Below are 18521 nucleotides of genomic sequence, written 5' to 3' on the forward strand. Positions count from 1 at the left end.
AACTCAAATTTAAACATAACTTTTGCTCTCATGATTATTGGCTTTGCAATCAATCGTAAACGTTTGGTTACCGTCTTCAACAAAAGCAATTCGTGTATAAATATATAGAAAGTTCAACATTTATTCCAATAATCATTTATCACTTGGGAATTAAATTCACCAAAACAAATATGCCAATGCGGAATAACATGCTTGCTATCTTCGTAGCTAATACAAATAATGCAAACTTCAAGTTGTGTACATGATAACCATTTAGACGATGCATCGATTTAAAATACTAAATGGTAAAATGATAGGATATTCATATCCTTTTATCATTTCCAAATTTTATTTAGGGATTCCTACCCTATTTTAGTTGACAAATAATTAACTTCCCTTAAGAGCAAACATTGCATGCTAATTATTAACTTGAAAAATCTTCCAGTTCTTCAATAAAATTCACATCATTGACACGGTGTGGTCTGACCGGTCATGCCAATTAACTAAATAACCATAACCCATAAATGTTTGGTCTATGATCGTATATGTATTACTTGCACGTAAGATATGAGAGAATATATTATGTCTTTAAATTTCAAACCCTAATGTTATAATCACACTCTTTATTTGCCACTTGTGGTGTTCAATCTCATTATTTACATAATTTGCATTTCTTATGGTCGATCTTATTTTAGTATGACCATCATTACAATTTTCTCAATTATGTCAACGATCACAATGGTCAATATATATTCCTATCATGGATCGGAGTAAAACCAAACAAGTTTAATGGTTTTTCATTATTTTCTCAGCCAGCCATATAGATATAAAATCATATCAAGCCTTTCATGGTTTTAACGATATTGCTACTTTAGGAGCGTATCTCAGGCATGACAAATGAAAAAAAATCTTATCAAGTTCTTTTTGTAAATAAACTTCTTTTCACATAACATCACTTAGAAGTATTTCAACGTCCACGTCATGTAAGATTTATTGGTCTAATATCTTACAACCTTTATAACTTGAATGGGCATCAAGGAGTAAGACACTTCGTGTGTCATGTTGAAGCATATCTATGCTCTTACATGAGATTGATAGTAAACCACAACTTTGGTTTAATTGTTTCATTAAATACTATCTATATAATAAACATAACATATAGAATAGAAGGTGTACACAAAGTAAAATGATTCACGACATTATAAGACGTCATTGTATTAAACAAGTTATATTAAGACTTTATGAGATAAGATATTCTATTCATTAATAACCAAATATATATAATTTACGCACAATCTCTATTTTACCGGAATCAAGTATGTGACTTTCAAAACATTGTTGTTCCATCAAGGACAAAACTAATATATAACGAAAGACAATGAAATCATATATCATAGTAATATATATGCATGTATGCATATACAGAATTTATACGTGAATCTTAACTCATTTTTTTCACACAACATATTGATACACATGCAATCAAATCTCATATCAATAATTGACCTAAAGTTCTAACTTCTCATCAGACAAAAGCAAACCTTATTTCTCAGTTAAACAAAATGCTTAAAAATTTAGAATTTAAAGAAAGTTACATGTCAAAATCATTTTGATTTTCAATAGTTATTCATACTTGTTCGTATTCAATATCAAGGGATGTGTATCAAGGCATGTTCTAACATGTGTGCACGTTTAAACAAGTAAAACAAACAAACGAATCTTATGATAAAGTTCATATGGTTATATTAACCTTAGAGTAGAAAATACAATATAAACTGTGAGTACAAAATATAAACTAGTTGCAAATAACATACAGTTTTCTACTCGTTTATACATGTATATCTATTATAAGTTTTGATAAATTTATGAACAGGCAACCTATTAAAAATTAAAGGCTATACGTACTTAATCTAACAAAGTAAAATATAATTCTCCACGCATTCCAAATATATCAAAAGTTGTTGATAGCGATGGTCTATTAATAACACATACTCATAGTTATAGATAGAACATATTATAGTTAAACGTCTAATGAGTATTTCTTTAAGAGTAAATTGTTATGAATGAATAATATTCAAATCCATAATAACATAAGTTCACTGACTGATACATGAGAATGATTATATTTAAACTACAAATAAAACAAAAATAATCATATAAATATGTAGGTTAAACTAATAAAGTCTATATAAAGCAGTTGGGCTAATGTCAACGAGGCAATACCTTTTAGGCTATTCTGCTTTACTGAGAAAGATAGAATTAAATAAAGGTATGAATCCTAATATTGATAACTAAAATTATAAGTGAAAACTTAATAAATGAATATTAATATGCAACTTCGTTTATAAATCACTCATTTTTTTTTCTAAATAAGAATTTGTCACAAATAAACATAGAAAATAGTTTATCATCTTCGGGTAGATATTAAAAGCATTGAAATATGAAAATACTAATGTTTATTATTTAGTTCGTATCACCAAAAGAATTGCTTTATTTAGTTACTAAATAACATTTTTGTTTACTTTAGAAAGTGTTATTATTTTCTTTAATTAATAATCCACCAAAAACGTCTTTTGTAATGATCATTAAAATAATAAAATATAGCATCATATATATTTCTATGGGTTAAATTGTTGCATTCTTCTCCAAGTATGGATGTAGGAGAAAAGAACTATAGGGAAATCATCCATTGTTTCTTATTCTTTATTGTTGTTTCAATTTTGATTAAACTAACCTTAGTGGGTGGAGAAACCAAATCTAAAGCTCACCAGATACATATTCAAATAAACAACTATGGAATGATGTGTGTATTATGTATAAATCAAATCAAGCAAAGTTCGATTTATTACCTGAACAGACGAAACTCAGATCTAAGATCCACATGCTTCTAATCATCTCCATTCGAGTTGCTCACATAACACATATGGTTATTTTCTGATTACATCTAATCTGAACATAACTCATATAAAAAGGAAAAAGGGAATCGAATGATTGAATAAATGTAGAAGGGGTTTTTGAAACGAGCACTTTCGTGCTGATAACGTGTTGTGAACCAACGACCTACTAACCTAATAGCAAACCATAAGAGAAAGAGATGTAGGGAGAAAGAGACTGATATTTTCATTGATAGATATGATTACAATAGTGGTATATATAGGTGTACAAAACTTGGAGAGAAAGTTAATCTATTTTTGGTGTTGATAACCACATTAATAATAAATATATTCATAACATTATTATTATTATTATTATTATTATTATTATTATTATTAACTATTTGTCCAATTTTAAAGTTATGATATAAGTTTCAAAAGAATAAAATAAGAGTTAAATGCTTGGTTGGTCCCTGTGTTTTTCAAAAATTGCAGACTTGGTCCTAATGGTTTACTAATTATACGCGTGGTCCCAAAACTTGTCAAAAATGAACTCGGTTGGTCCCCAGCTCTAACATCAGTTAAATTTCTCAGTTAACTATGTGTGAAATGACTATATTACCCTTGAACAATTAAAAACCTAAAACTAATAATTAAAAAATTAAAAAAACAGTATATATATAAAACCTGGACATCATCTTCATCACCATCTGGAAGAATAACCCAACTGCCCAAGCTCTCTGGCTGCGAATTACCCCTCTGAAGCTACGATTCCCAGTAGTAAGAGTTCCCACAAGCAGTCGAAAGCTGTTAAAGGTAGAAGCCCCCTCTCTAATTTGAGCGTCAACACAGTAATTCCAGATGTGGCGAAGTCTAACCCTGTGGAGAAGCCAATTGCTGGTGGCTCAGAGGTCTCACAAGAACCACCGAGTGCTACGACGCCTATGGATGTCGGATCGATGTCTGCGGATGTTCAGACGGTGGTTGGTGACTCGGTCTCGTTCGATGATGCACTTCTGGCCATTAACCAAGGTAAGACTCAGGTTGTTAACCCTGTATCCCCTTCTAAATCCCCCTGTTCTATGAATACGTGCGAGCGACACGAGTGACGCAGCAGCATCTGGTCGATCATCTACCGTCCCTGTATACAAAATTGCAATCTGTTCCCAAATTAAGCACAAAATCGGCTCGTTCGCAACTTTTCGGTTTTGGATTTGAGTTCGGAGCAGTCTTGTTTGTTGGTGCAGGCTTTGTCGGCGGATTTGATGACTTGGTCGGCTAACTGGATGGGTTTTGCCAGGATCTTCTAGACGAAGAGCGTGATGAAGATGATGATGGTGATGAAGATGATGTCCAGGTTTTATATATATACTGTTTTTTTTTAATTTTTTAATTATTAGTTTTAGGTTTTTAATTGTTCAAGTGTAATATAGTCATTTCACACATAGTTAACTGAGAAATTTAACTGATGTTAGGGCTGGGGACCAACCGAGTTCATTTTTGACAAGTTTTGGGACCACGCGTGTAATTAGTAAACCACTAGGACCAAGTCTGCAATTTTTGAAAACCACAGGGACCAACCAAGCATTTAACTCATAAAATAATAATAAGTAAATGAATTTGGTATAGTTTCCGAACCATACCTACCAGACCTAACATGTTATTTAGTCGTAACAAGTACAGATAATTAGAACCATACACCGAATGCATGTCAAATAATATTATCTTATATTAAAAAATAAATACGTTTTAATAAAGCAACCATTTAATCTTAATAGTGTTTTACTTCTAATAAAACACTAGTTTGAATCACCACATTTCAATAAATTAGTTTATCTACAAACTTTTCAAGTTGTAGTGCTAAAAGTAAATACGTTTTAAGAAAGCAATTATTTTTTTTTTATCTTATTAGTGTTTTACTTCTAATTCAAATTGTAGTGCTAAAAAGTAAATACGTCTTAAGAAAGCAATTGTTTTAACTTATTAATATGAACTTTATGAATTGCTACTGATCTTAAAATTTACACACCTTATCCACCGGTGCTCTCTTAATAGAATCAGTTGTTGCAGGATATGGATTACTTTTTATATAAAAATAGAGAGTAAACTGTAATTTTACACCATGTGGTTAGGGGTGATTGACACTCTTACCCCCCTCCCCCCCTCTAAGAAAATAATTGCAATTTTACCCTCCACTGTTTGCTGTTATGTTGCAACCTTACCCCCCGGCCTCAAATTTGTTGACTAATCTGTTGACTATAACTTGAAATGACTATAATGCCCTTTCATATTACTCCCCTGTGTTTTTGTGCACTCTGTGATATTACCCCCTGTCACCACTGCAACCGCCATTCACCACCACAACCACCACTGCCACCTCCAGCCACCACCACAACTTAATATCCCTTTCATATATAACACCACCACTACTTCCGTCACTAGAAACCTGCAACTCCGGTCATCTTCTCCAACGACTGCCACCACTGCCACCTCTAGCCACCACCACAACCACCACTGCCACCTCCAGCCAAACCGAAGCTGCTTCATACCACTTTTCTTTTAATAAAATAACAGGACAGAAGCAATTTGCTCTAATTTCTTTTAACCAAACCGGAAACCTGCAAACGGGTGTTGGTGATTTCTGATTCAATTTGCTCTAATTTCTAATCTCATCTTTATCTTTTTCACTGAATAACAGTATTCTAAATTTCCGATTTCATCTTCAGCTTGTTCTGATTTCTAATTTCACCACTGGATAGCCATATTCTGGATAATGCACTCTGTTCTTCTGATGAGATTGACCTATTGCCGCAGTTTCTGTTATCACAGGTTGCGTCTTCGAGAATGTCGTCAGGTATTAATAATACGGTTATTATTACTATTTGTTATTTTTTATGGCAACCGTGGAATTGGAAGAGAATGAATGAGCGAATGATAAAAGAAAAGTGATATGAAGCAGTGATTCAAATATTCAGGTGTCTTTCTTGTCACCTTCAGTTTTTTACTCTTAAATAACAGCTTTAGTGATTCAAATGTAACTTCTGATGAGATTTTTGAGGCACCCATTTGGAGATATATTGTAAAGATTTGATCTGTGAATCCAATCTTGTACCCAGTAAGCCCATGTGAGCCTTCTTGATCGTTTTATTGTATAAAGATTGAATCTTTATGTTTCTTGATTGATTATAAGAAATTAGAGCAAATTGCTTCTGTCCTGTTATTTTATTAAAAGAAAAGTGATATGAAGCAGCTTCGGTTTGGCTGGAGGTGGCAGTGGTGGTTGTGGTGGTGGCTGAAGGTGGCAGAGGTGGCAGTGGTGGCAGTCGTTGGAGAAGATGACCGGAGTTGCAGGTTTCCGGTGACGGAAGTAGTGGTGGTGTTATATATGTTAAAGAATCATGCAAAGTAAACTCGATTGATAGTACGAAACCCGCTCTCATTGCTCATTCCACACCCAAACGTTGTGCAACGCCTACAATAACACCTTTAAAGGTATTCAAATATACAGTACTTATGTTGACTCCATTGTAAAACTCATGTGAATATGGTGGCACGGGTTAAAAATGGGGAGAACAAGCAACCTGTGGTAACCCCTTCAGTTAAAAAAAGGTATATGAGTAAAAAATTTGGCGGTTTCAGAAGAAAACCTTGCGAACAGAGGAAAGAGCCGCACGAAGAAAACAGACAACAATTTATATTCATGTCTTTCTTAATGAAACTGCTATTCATTCAAAAACTGCTATTCATTCAATTTCTTGAATCTTATTTCACATTTCATCAATTTCAGAAGCTTGAAGAGAAATTTAATGAGAAAGCAGCACCGAAAATGCAGCAGCAAGCAACACTGAAGGTTATATTCTTATACTAATTTCTAAAATTTAACATATGTATGAAGATTGGTGACATAATTACACTGTTTAATCATGCAATTATGAATTATGTTGGTGGCAGTGGTGGTTGTGGTGGTGAATGGCGGTGGCAGGGGGTAATATCACAGAGTGCATAAAAACACAAGGGGTAATATGAAAGGGCATTATAGTCATTTCAAGTTATAGTCAACATATCAGTCAACAAATTTGAAGCCGGGGGGTAAGGTTGCGGCATAACAGCAAACGGTGGGGGGTAAAATTGCAATTATTTCGTTAGGTTAGGGGGGTAAGGGTGCCAATCACCCTAAACCCCAGGGGGTAAAATTGCAGTTTACTCAAAAATAGATCATGTGATAATAACGATACTTTTGTAATTAACATGGAAAATAAGTAGTGGCAAATACGGTAATACAAAATGAATATAAATACGAAAACTCTGAAATAAACATTACATATAGGGGAAATGATTCAAACCACGATCTTCAATAGAGGGTGCCTTCTAACTTTGTTTTTTAATAAGGTCTTCTAGTAGTCTTTTTGGCTACAAGAATGAATAAATTGATATTAACGGTTGGGCTGAAGATTTGTATTCAACATAGGTTTCTTAAAACAGATTTTGTGTCACTACTTAACTAACACGTTTGTCTCCCATAGTGCAACAGTCGAAACAATCTGCACTGCCAGAGAAGACCGGGCACCCGAGGTTACAACGGATAAAATTGTAGTGTTAGAACTTGTAGAACGGATAAGAATGCGAAGGTGGTGAAATCGAGTAGAAAGTACACATCTTTGTAGTTCCCGAACATATGGGTCTTCAGATGTTTCCTCTTCTTTCCTTTATGTATTTTTCTCTTATTTCAAATGAGACGCATTTTTCGGTATCAGTGCTGGTATTTTCCTTGATTTACCGGTATATATCCCGGTACCGTACCGGGTATATTCGGTATCGGTACCAATTTTTCCCTTTTTTGGTACCGGTACCTGTTCGGTACCATGCCCATCCCTAGTTTTGTCTGTTGTCCTAATGTTTTTAGTCTGTTATTCATTGTGTTTTTAATATAAATGTCCATGGTGTTTTTAGTATGTTGTTCATTGTTTTTAGTCTATTGTTTATGGTGTTTTTAATTTGTTGTCCATTGTATTTTAATCTATTGTTCATTGTGTTTTGGTTATGTTGTCCATGATATTTTTATTCTGTTCTTCATTGTGTTTTTAGTGTGTTGTCTATTGTGTTTTACGCAACTGGTTTTCCAAAACTTTTTTCAAAAGTATAACAATAATATACTCGTATTAAATATAAAAAAACGTTCCATTTTATAACATATATTTTTTTAAATGATGTACAAAAAGTTACGAACGTTTGAAAATAATGAGGGAACTTACATGTGCTGTATTTTTGGCATGTGAGAAGCATGTGCAACTTTTTTTTTTCCTTTTAACACATTTGCACTTTTTTTTTCCTTTTAACACATTTGCCCTTTTCCCATGGTTCCACCGAACGTATGTCACTCTTTGAATACTTCCACCTTTCTCACATTTTCTGTCATTTGTATTTCTTTTTTTAACAATAATTTCTAAATCTTCTAGGATTAATGCACCCTAAACTAATAATTTAAACCCTTATTTTTCGATTTCTAAGCACTTTCCTTAACTATCAAGATGACCCTTCAAGGACTCCTATCATTAGTATTAAGGGCACCCGGTATGGTTTGGTGAAATGATCGGGGTATGCCATTCGCCGATCGGTGAATGATTGCCGTTGATTCGGTGATGATGATTCGGGGTATGGTGATAGCATATTTCGGTGTATATATAGCCACCGATGATGATTGATGAAACAGTGATATAATTTTTGATCGTTACCCATTATAACTCAAACACCCTAAAGTGACTGAACCATACCCTCTGATTGAGTGTAAAAATGGGGAGTGAATGGGGACTTGACATGACATGCTATTATTGGGTAGGGAATAACTCAAACACCCTAAAGTGATTGAACCATACCCTTCACCCTAACTACAATGTCTTTCTCGGTATTTAATCATTTGTATTAACTATAATGTCTTTCTCGGTATTAAATTTTCATGGGAGCATACTCTTGTCACCATTAGTCTTAACTTCTAGATGATGGCAAAATTGACGTGACAACCTTACTCTACATTGTTCACATTACAAATGGTGTGTGTTTGAATTCCCCTCACCCTTCCAGGAATAAAAAGTATGTGCACGTTTCTATAAATTCAGGCCACCAAATTTGTACACTAAAACGGCCTAGTTAGGCGTTTACTATGTAAATGTTCGTTGTATAATGATAGTAGTCAATTAAGTTATACGACATTTCGGTATTAAATGTCTTTTTAAACATCTTTTATGGTTGTATGTACATTTTGGAATTAAATGTCCTTTTAAACATCTTTTATGGTTGTATGCACATTGGCATATAAGTGGCTCTCTCATATTGCGTTTCATTTTCGTGCATGTTAGTGGTGGATTGATAGGGCAAGAATCATAGTATGTGTGGTTGCCTCAATGCATCCTCCACTAAAAATATAGCTAAAAGATTTATCCTAAACTTTAATATAAATAGATTTTGTGTGTGAAAGTGTGCACGCAGGTTAAGATGCATATATTTATAAATTGAATCGGGTATGTAATGTATTTGTAAATTGAGTTGTGTATATAAATTTATGTGTTTAATATATTGTCACGGTGAGTATTGTTAGATCGTCTTCTAACCGGAACAAACATCGTAAGTAAAGGTATTGATGTTCTTTCAATTTCGTATTGGATTTATGACCAAGTTATAGCGGTGTCGTTTTTTCTCTTTCTTCAATCAGTTTTTTTTGTTAGTCGAGTTATTAAAATTAAGTTGTTTGAAAAAAAAATGTTCATTGATGTGATATATACGTTTGATTTATTTGAAAATATGCTTGTATGTTTGCAATGTACGTATTTATACGTGTTGATTATGATGTGTGTAAATAAGACTTGTACACCTTATACAACTTTAAATATCCTAATAAAAATGGTTTGTGCTGTTTAAATGTTCAAATCATTAGAAAAAGTGAAATGCGTGTGCTAAGCGTGTTTATGTGCATGGATTGCAACTAGTGTGTAAATCAAAGTGTGTGTCCGTTTAATCGAAAAATAGAGAGGCAGCAGTGGCGAAACCAGAACGATTTAGTTAGGGGGTCATCATAAGCTTATATTCTATACCAGTTCAAATTAGGGGGTCCATCTCTAAGTTTGTTCTTTAAAAACTCAAAATTTATAAATAAAAATTCAAAAAGTTCCGATGATCGGAGGGTCAACGGACCCTCTTGACCCCCTCTGGTTCCGCCCCTGAGAGGCAGGAAAGATGGTAGAGTTAGGCAAACAAAGTTATTAAAATAATAATCTAGTCATCCGTATCATCATTTGTTACATCATAATTAAAAAAGGGTGCTACTTTCTACACCCCCCTATTTACTTTTTCACCCCCCTCCTCTCACATATTTACAGGTGGGGCCTGCGTGGGACCGACAGTTTTCCTCTCACAAGGGGAGTGTAATCAGGAAGAAGGGGGGTGTGTATAGAATGGGCCTTAAAAAACCCAATGGAGAATAAACTAACGGTTACATGCCACATGGTACCTTAACTAAATAAAATCCCAAGGATCATATAATCAAAATAACATACTACTCAAAATGAAAACTCATACCTAATGGGTGTTAATATTCTCACACCCCTCTCCTATATCTCTCTGTACCTAAATAGGGTGGAGATACAATAGGAAGTTTATTTGGCTAGGAAGAATAGGAAGTGATCTTGACCATCCATTAAGTTAATCAAGGGCTAAGATTAAATCAGGGAAATTGAAAGGAAGAAAAGAGGCGCGTGAGTTTTTTCAAGGGCATTCTAGTCAATCCAAGCCAATAGTTTCTCTCTCCTCCAATTTCCCCCCATTTTTTAAACGTTAATAACTCTTTCATACGACATTATTTTTTTATAAAAATTGCACCAAAAAAACGAGCGTTTTTTTATCTTTAAAACGAGTATACTATTGCTATATTTTAAAAAAAAAATTTAAAACCCAGTTGCGTAAAACGCAATAGAAAAACCACCAGTTACGTAAAACGCGATGAAAAAAAAACCTAAAAATGACATTTTTCTAAAACGCAATGCACCAAAAACACAAAGAAATGACTTATTTGTAAAACGCAATAGCCAGAAAACACACAGAAATGTCTTATTTGTAAAACGCAATGGCCAAAAACACATAAAAATGTGTTTTACCTAAAACGCAATGCACCAAAAACACAAAGAAATGACTTATTTGTAAAACGCAATGGCCAGAATACACTTAAAATGTCTGTTTTCTAAAACGCAATGGACTGAAAACACATAAAAAAGTGTTTTACCTAAAACACAATGCACCAAAAACACAAAGAAATGTCTTATATGTAAAACGCAATGGCCAGAAAACACTTAAAAATGACTCATTCTAAAACGCAATGGACTGAAAACACCTAAAAAATGTGTTTTACCTAAATGAGCCAATTTATGGAAAATTAATTTTTCTGATGCGTTTTTAGTACAACAATTTAATCGAAAAAAAAGCCAGGGGCTCTGCCCCTTGGACCCCGCCAGGGGCTGCCGCCCTTGGGACCCCGCTACCGGGGGCTGCCGCCCCCGAACCCTCGCAAAGATCGTAAAACACAATGACTAACTCAAAAACCCAGATCATGAAAATGAAATTAAAGAATTTCTTACATGGATCGAAGCCGATTTCTTCATCAATTGACAAATTTTGAATGATAGAAACACTTATCGACGCTCGAATCAAACGAATCGAGTGATTATCTCCAAAATCACCGGAAAAAACGAGATTTTTTTATGAAATTAAACTGGGTTTTCTTCAAAAAAAGCTAAAGAACACGTTGATCGGGTTCTGAATCATTGACTGGTGATGAAAATCGCACTATATTGTAGTGATTATTGAGATAGAAAGTGAAGAAATAGTTGAAGATAGTGGGTTTTGAAAATGGTGGGTTTTTGAATTTACTGGGTTTTGAAAAAGAAAGAAGAAGGAGTTGGATTGACTAAAATACCCTTTCTCTTTATTTTAAAATTTGCCACATGTCATAATCCTATGGCTTCCTATCTTTTCTAGTGAAAATTAACTTTTTATTTGATCTTTTCCCTACCTATATATATATAAAAAGATATGAGTAAAAAAAAGTATAAAAATAAGATATAAATGTGTAAAAATAAGATGACCCTGCTTATAATAGATTTCTAACTTTTTAACCTTTTTGTGTTGTTGGATTATCATAAGCTATAGCAAAATAGACACGGCAAAAATTGTATTGCATGCTAGAAAAAAAACATATGTCTATTTTTTGCGGGTCATGATAACCTTATATCACTTAAGATGTGATTTGTTAATAGGACATAACTTAATACGTAGTTAAACTGATTCGAGTCGGACTCGAATCAATTTGCCACATCCCGGACCAAAAAAAAAAAATTTTAAAGTGAGAGATAAACGATCTCATAAAAATTTCCTCCCCTCATGAAAGAAAATCATGGGTTTGCCACTGAACTTACTCGAGATCGACTCGCTAAACACTAAATCTAGCTGAATTTAAATGGGGTCGGGCTCAAGCCTAAACATAAGCACGTTTATTAATGAGATTAACTTATTGAACACCAGTAGACCAAACGATATTAATGTCAGAATTGTTTTTATTAAATATATGTATCTATATAATAATTTTTAGTATGTATAAAATTATGATAAAAGTAACAAAATACTCTATATTGTTATATATAAAATTATATATATAAATATACATTAGTTCATTAATAAATAATAAACAAGCCAAACTTTAAAAACTACCACGAGCCGAGCTTTAGAAATAGAGCTCAAAATGAGTCGAATTCTCATAAATTAAACGAGCCAAATTTGAGCTTAGATGAGCTCGAGCTTGGCTCAATCTATTTCTCACCTAATTAAAAAACAATTCTAGCTTAAAATCAAACCAAGTGACACAAATTATATATGTTGAAAGTGTCGAAAGTGACAGAAAATGTTTCCAACTTATCAAGGATTTAAGTCCTCTTATTTACAATTCTTTTTTACATTATCAACAACCTCATATAAACCAAGACAATCATGATAGTATTATAATCCCACATAACACATTAATCACTTATAAAACTAATAAAAAGAACATCAAGAAGTAAACTCATTTTAACCTCTTGCACAACTTGTCTAGTGGATTATCTCACACTTGACTAAACTTCCACACAAAAATATAATAAAACCTAAATCCCAAAATCATTAAAAAGATTAAACTCAGATATGTGAATAGGTATGAGCACGGTACCCGTTCAGTACCAAAAATACCGGTATCGAAAAACGGAAAAAATGGGTATCTATAACAGTATATTACCCGTAAATACTGGTACCGTACCGGTACAGAAAAACAAGAAAAACAGGTACCAGTATCACTACCAAATATACCCAATACAATTCAATACCGGTACGATATTGGTTTGGTATCAATACCTCCGGTATCAAATGCTCATAGTCCCTATGTGAAACCAAAAAAGATAGAAAGTATGGTGTGAAACCACATACCATAACAAGGGACCCACCCACCAGACCACCCAACACAAAACCCACCGGAGCCGCTACTGTTGACCCGACCCGTAATCTGCTAGTGACAAAAAGAGATGCAAAATACCCACAAGATTACACCCAATACTCTACTTCACCTAATTATCTATTAACCCCTTCATAAAAATCCAATCTTTTTTCACTTCAACCATGTAATTTCAACTCTCAAGATTCTTATTACTATTATATTTCTTTATTTCATTTGTTGATGTTGATCTGCTTTCTTCTTACTGTTGTTTGCTAATGGCTTCCATTCTTTCATTAATTGGAAGAAAACAGAGTGTGGGTCTCCGATTTTGGCCCCTTTAGGTCAAGATTGTGTATCTTTGTTGTACAATTTTGTATGTATATTAAAAGATAGTAAAAGGGGTGTAATTATATATAATTATATATATATATATATAAAATTGTGTAAAAACCCATCTGATAATTTGTGGGTTTGGTATGGGTGGGTGTTTCCCATGCTTTGGGTCATCAAAGAAAGATGGAAATGGTGTGAAAGAAGTGGTGAAGAATGATAGTGTGAAAGAGGGTTCAGCTGCTCATCAATCTCATCATGTTAGTAGGGTTAGTTCAGGTAATTTGACCCTTTTAACTGTTTAACATCATCAAGTTTTGATCTTTTTTGTTGGGTTTGTTAGTGGGCTCAAGTTCTAGTCTGATCTATTGAGTTTTCAAGATTCTTGATTCACATGATTGGTTTGAGATAATGTGGTGGTTCAAGAATGGTTTTTGAAGATCTGGTTTAAAAATTTTTGATAGTTAAGACTTAAGATAAGTTTATGTTTGTTTCGGATTTTGTTATTCGTGTAGGAAAATCGAAATCTCGTGTTAGTTTGGATCCTAAGAAAGACCAGACGGTTGCAAAAGATGGACAGCCTGCAAACATTGCAGCGCAGACGTTTACGTTTCGTGAGCTTGCTGCTGCAACCAATAATTTTAGGCCTGAATCTTTGCTAGGAGAAGGTGGTTTTGGGCGCGTCTACAAAGGTCGTTTGGAAAGCACGGGACAGGTATTGTCACATTCTTTAATGTTGACATTGATAATGCTAGATAATTTGTCAGCTTGATAATAATACACTATTGTGCTAAATTCCTACTTAGCGTGGGTGTTTGGATGTGCCTAGAGCTGCAAATGAACAAAACGTTCAGCGAACTGTTCGTGAACCGTTCGGCGGGAAGTTCGTTTGTGTTCGTTTGTTTATTAAACAAACGAACACGAACAAGAAATTTCGTTCGTTTAGTTAAATGAACGAACATGAACAGAGTCTGCGTTTGTTCATTTATGTTCATGAACGTTCGGTTATGTGTTCGTTTATGTTCGATGGTTCATTAGTGCTTTTAGTTTTTATATTTTATTGAAATACTTCAAAATTCCGAAAATACGTGTTAATAAGTGCCAGTGTATTATATATTCTATTCATGAGCGCTTGTTTGTGTTCGTTTGTTTCCATTTGTGTTCATGAACATTAGTTTGTGTTCATCAACGTTCGTTTTTGTTCGTTGCCTAAAATTAGCAAACAAACACAAACAAACACGAACACGTTCATTTCCTTAACAAACGAACACGAACATAAAATTTTATTCGGTAAGTGTTCATGAATGTGAACACGTATATTTCTTAACAAACGAACACGAACAAGGTCCAGTTCATGTTCGTGTTCGTTCAGTTCGTTTGCAGCCCTACTCATGTGCCTTTTGAAAGTTAATTTGAAAACTCTTATCCAAACACCCCTATATATCTAGTATCAGCCTTAGTTGGCATTCTAAACCTAAGATCTTTGCAGGTAGTTGCAGTTAAGCAACTTGATAGAAACGGTCTTCAAGGGAATAGAGAGTTTTTGGTGGAGGTTTTGATGCTAAGCCTCTTACATCACCCGAATCTAGTCAATTTAATAGGATACTGTGCAGATGGAGACCAACGCCTTCTTGTTTACGAGTTTATGCCTTTGGGATCACTCGAGGACCATTTACACGGTCAGATTTATTTCCTCATCTATTTAAATCTGTCCACATCATTATTTGTGTTAGATATATGTGACCTGGCTCCATGTTAGGAGGATAGTTTTCTCTTTCACCTTTTAGTTATAGGAAAAATTACAAGTTTTGTCCTTTATCTTTGTACCACTTTTCAGGCGGTGTCCTTTTTAACGAATGTTGACAGGCGGTGTCCTTTACTAGATATTTTGTTGCAAGTTTAGTCCTTTACACCCAACCCAGTTAAATAACCCTGTTAATTGTTGGGTGTAAAGGACTAAACTTGCAACAAAATACCTAGGTAAAGGACTAAACTTGCAACAAAATACCTAGTAAAGGACACCGCCTGTCAACAATTAATAGGGTTTTTTAACTGGGTTGGGTGTAAAGGACTAAACTTGCAACAAAATACCTAGTAAAGGACACCGCCTGTCAACATTCGTTAAAAAGGACACCGCCTGAAAAGTGGTATAAAGATAAAGGACAAAACTTGTAATTTTAGCAGACGTTCAACCTGTTTCCTTTTATCTAAGTTTCTTGATCTGACCCGTTCACTTAAAGCATAACCTGGATCGACCCATTTATATGAAAACGGGCTAAAACTACCACATCTACAGTCTACTTAGAACGTACAATAAGGGTGCTTCTTTTTTTCTTTCCAGATCTTGCACCAGATAAAGAACCGTTGGACTGGAACACAAGGATGAAAATAGCCGCAGGTGCAGCCAAGGGTTTGGAATATTTACACGACAAAGCAAACCCTCCGGTCATATACCGAGACTTAAAATCATCCAACATTCTTCTCGGCGAAGGATACCACCCTAAACTCTCTGATTTCGGGCTTGCAAAACTGGGACCCGTAGGTGATAAAACACACGTTTCCACCAGAGTTATGGGTACATACGGCTACTGTGCTCCTGAATACGCCATGACCGGTCAACTCACTTTGAAGTCCGATGTCTACAGTTTTGGTGTCGTTTTTCTTGAACTTATTACGGGACGCAAAGCCATTGATAATACCCGTGCTCCTGGAGAACATAATCTTGTTGCTTGGGTAAGTTACTAATGCATTTGATATTGGCTAAAACTAGGGGTGTTAAACGGGTCGTGTTCACGGGTTGGCATGTTCTACCCGAACACGACCCAAATCCGAAAATTTTGTCATCCCTATAAACCCGAATACAACCCGAATATTCACAGGTTGACCCGAACACGACCCGTTAACCTGATTTTTTTTTTATTTTTTTCCACAAATTATTAATATATTAAAATCAAAATTTACTAAAAAACATAAATGTGTATGATACAATTACATTTAAATTATAAAATCTTATGTTAATTTCTCTTTTTAGTTATAATTATGGCATAAAATACACACCCAATTTAATTTATGACAAAATATATTGTAAAAAATATAATATAATTGAAATGGGTTAAACAAGTCATCCCGCTAACCCACCAGGTTGACCCGCACCGGCTTGACCAAACCTGACCCGTTTAGCTAAACGGGTTCACATGTTTAACCTGAAACTGACCCGAACCCGTTTAGACTAATCTCAAACCTGTGAATTTCTTGTTAGGTTCGTGTCGGGTTTTCGGGTCATGTCAGAAATTCACACCCCTAGCTACAACTCGGTATTTGGTATTCTTTTGAGTCTGTATTTCACGATTTTATGCAATTTGTAGGCCCGGCCACTTTTCAAAGACAGGCGAAAATTCCCGAAAATGGCCGATCCATTATTGCAAGGTCGTTATCCAGTACGAGGGCTTTACCAAGCACTTGCGGTAGCAGCAATGTGTTTACAAGAACAAGCCGCCACACGGCCTCTAATAGGTGACGTCGTGACCGCTTTAACCTACTTAGCCTCACAACCCTACGACCCGGAAGCAGCCCGAGCCGAGCGAGCCAGCCGAGGCAGCGGGTCAGGCACGCCCAGGAACCGAGCAGACCGCAGAAACCCTAGCGACGGTGGTCTCGACAGCCTCGAAGACTCCATGCGCGAGCCACGCCCACACGGGTCCCCTTCCACTTACAAAAACTCCCCCGATTACCAAAGAATAAACACTCGTTCTGATGTCGACGGTGAAAGTAGTAATGCAGGTGGCGGGTCGGGTCGGAAGTGGGGGTTGGTGGATGACGCGGATTCTCAAAAGAATAGTCCGGCGAATACGAGTCGGGCTAGGAACCGGGACCTTGATCGGGAACGGGCTGTGGCGGAAGCGAAAGTTTGGGGGGAGAATTGGAGAGACAGAAAGAGGACGAACACGATGGGTGGTGGTAGTTTCGATGCTGCTACAAACGTGTGATATGTGTTGTGTTTCATGAGCGAATAAGAGTCGTTTTTGATGATGGTTCTGGTATGTTGGTTTTTTTCGGCGGATAAAGAAGAGGGGGAAGTGCAGTTGAGTTGAGTTGAGAGGGGTGATGGATGGATGATGACTTTTGTAAAGAAATTGATATTTGGTTTGACTTGGTAATTATTATTATTATTATTATTATTATTATTATTATTATTATTATTATTATTATATGATGAATTTGAGTTAACTGTTTTTGTTTTGGTTTATTCTTCATGTTGTAGGTATTGAATTGAACTCATGTATTTAAACATATGCCTGTTGTATCTTCTGCTGATGATGTAGCTAATATTCTTCTTGTGTCATGTGATGGGCTCATGTGTTTGTTTTATATAGAAAGGATATTATTTTTTGACACAAAATGTAATGTATGTTTAGGTCTCTTTATGTTCCTAATTTATGTATTCCTTGCTAACATATAAAGAATAATTTTCGCTGGTTGAAGTTTCGTTCGTGACAAAATATAATGAGCGAGCCAAGGGTTTTATCATAGTGGCATTCGAGCGGTGGGTTTTCTTCTGGAATTGTTGACGAGCCGATCACAATCGTTGTCTGCAATCACGCAATCGCAGGCGTGAATAGCCTTTTGCCAAATTAATATTTATGTAAAGTAGTAATGACATTTATAATGTAACAAGAAAAGTTAAATGAGCCAACTATTTTGTTAATTGGAAAATTCTTATTAGAAGATATTAGAAATAGAGGAAGTTTCATTTAAGAATGTGTATGGAATATATAGTTTTTTTTTATGCCAACTAAAAGTATTTTGTTTACTATTTTTGGTACATAAAATACATGAGA

The 18521-nt window shown here is 34.8% G+C and overlaps 1 protein-coding gene across 2 annotated transcripts; it reads left to right on the top strand.

Annotated features, from left to right (window-relative positions):
• The first annotated feature begins 13406 nt into the window (after positions 1-13406).
• On the top strand, positions 13407-18164 carry LOC110926160 (serine/threonine-protein kinase PBL27). Of its 2 annotated transcripts, XR_004886224.1 has the most exons (6): positions 13407-13962; positions 14199-14398; positions 15173-15362; positions 16025-16416; positions 17049-17836; positions 17945-18164. XR_004886224.1 is itself a non-coding variant. In XM_035986710.1 (5 exons), the coding sequence occupies exons 1-5, from the start codon at positions 13830-13832 to the stop codon at positions 17667-17669; spliced, it is 1536 nt and encodes a 511-aa protein (XP_035842603.1). In that variant the 5' UTR covers positions 13407-13829; the 3' UTR covers positions 17670-17889. The 2 variants fall into 2 exon arrangements, 1 of the variants encoding a protein (XP_035842603.1); XM_035986710.1 differs by lacking the exon at positions 17945-18164 and having other exon boundaries at positions 17049-17889.
• The last annotated feature ends 357 nt before the right edge of the window (positions 18165-18521 follow it).

This window comes from Helianthus annuus, chromosome 17 (assembly GCF_002127325.2).
Source record: "Helianthus annuus cultivar XRQ/B chromosome 17, HanXRQr2.0-SUNRISE, whole genome shotgun sequence".
In the NCBI taxonomy this organism is placed as follows: Eukaryota; Viridiplantae; Streptophyta; class Magnoliopsida; order Asterales; family Asteraceae; genus Helianthus; species Helianthus annuus.

Coding starts and splice junctions, on each gene's coding strand:
- LOC110926160 (XM_035986710.1), top strand. CDS start 13,830: ATGGGTGGGTGTTTCCCATGCTTTGGGTCATCAAAGAAAGATGGAAAT. Junction 15,363..16,024: donor ACTCGAGGACCATTTACACG/GTCAGATTTATT, acceptor TTTTCTTTCCAG/ATCTTGCACCAGATAAAGAA. Junction 16,417..17,048: donor AACATAATCTTGTTGCTTGG/GTAAGTTACTAA, acceptor TGCAATTTGTAG/GCCCGGCCACTTTTCAAAGA.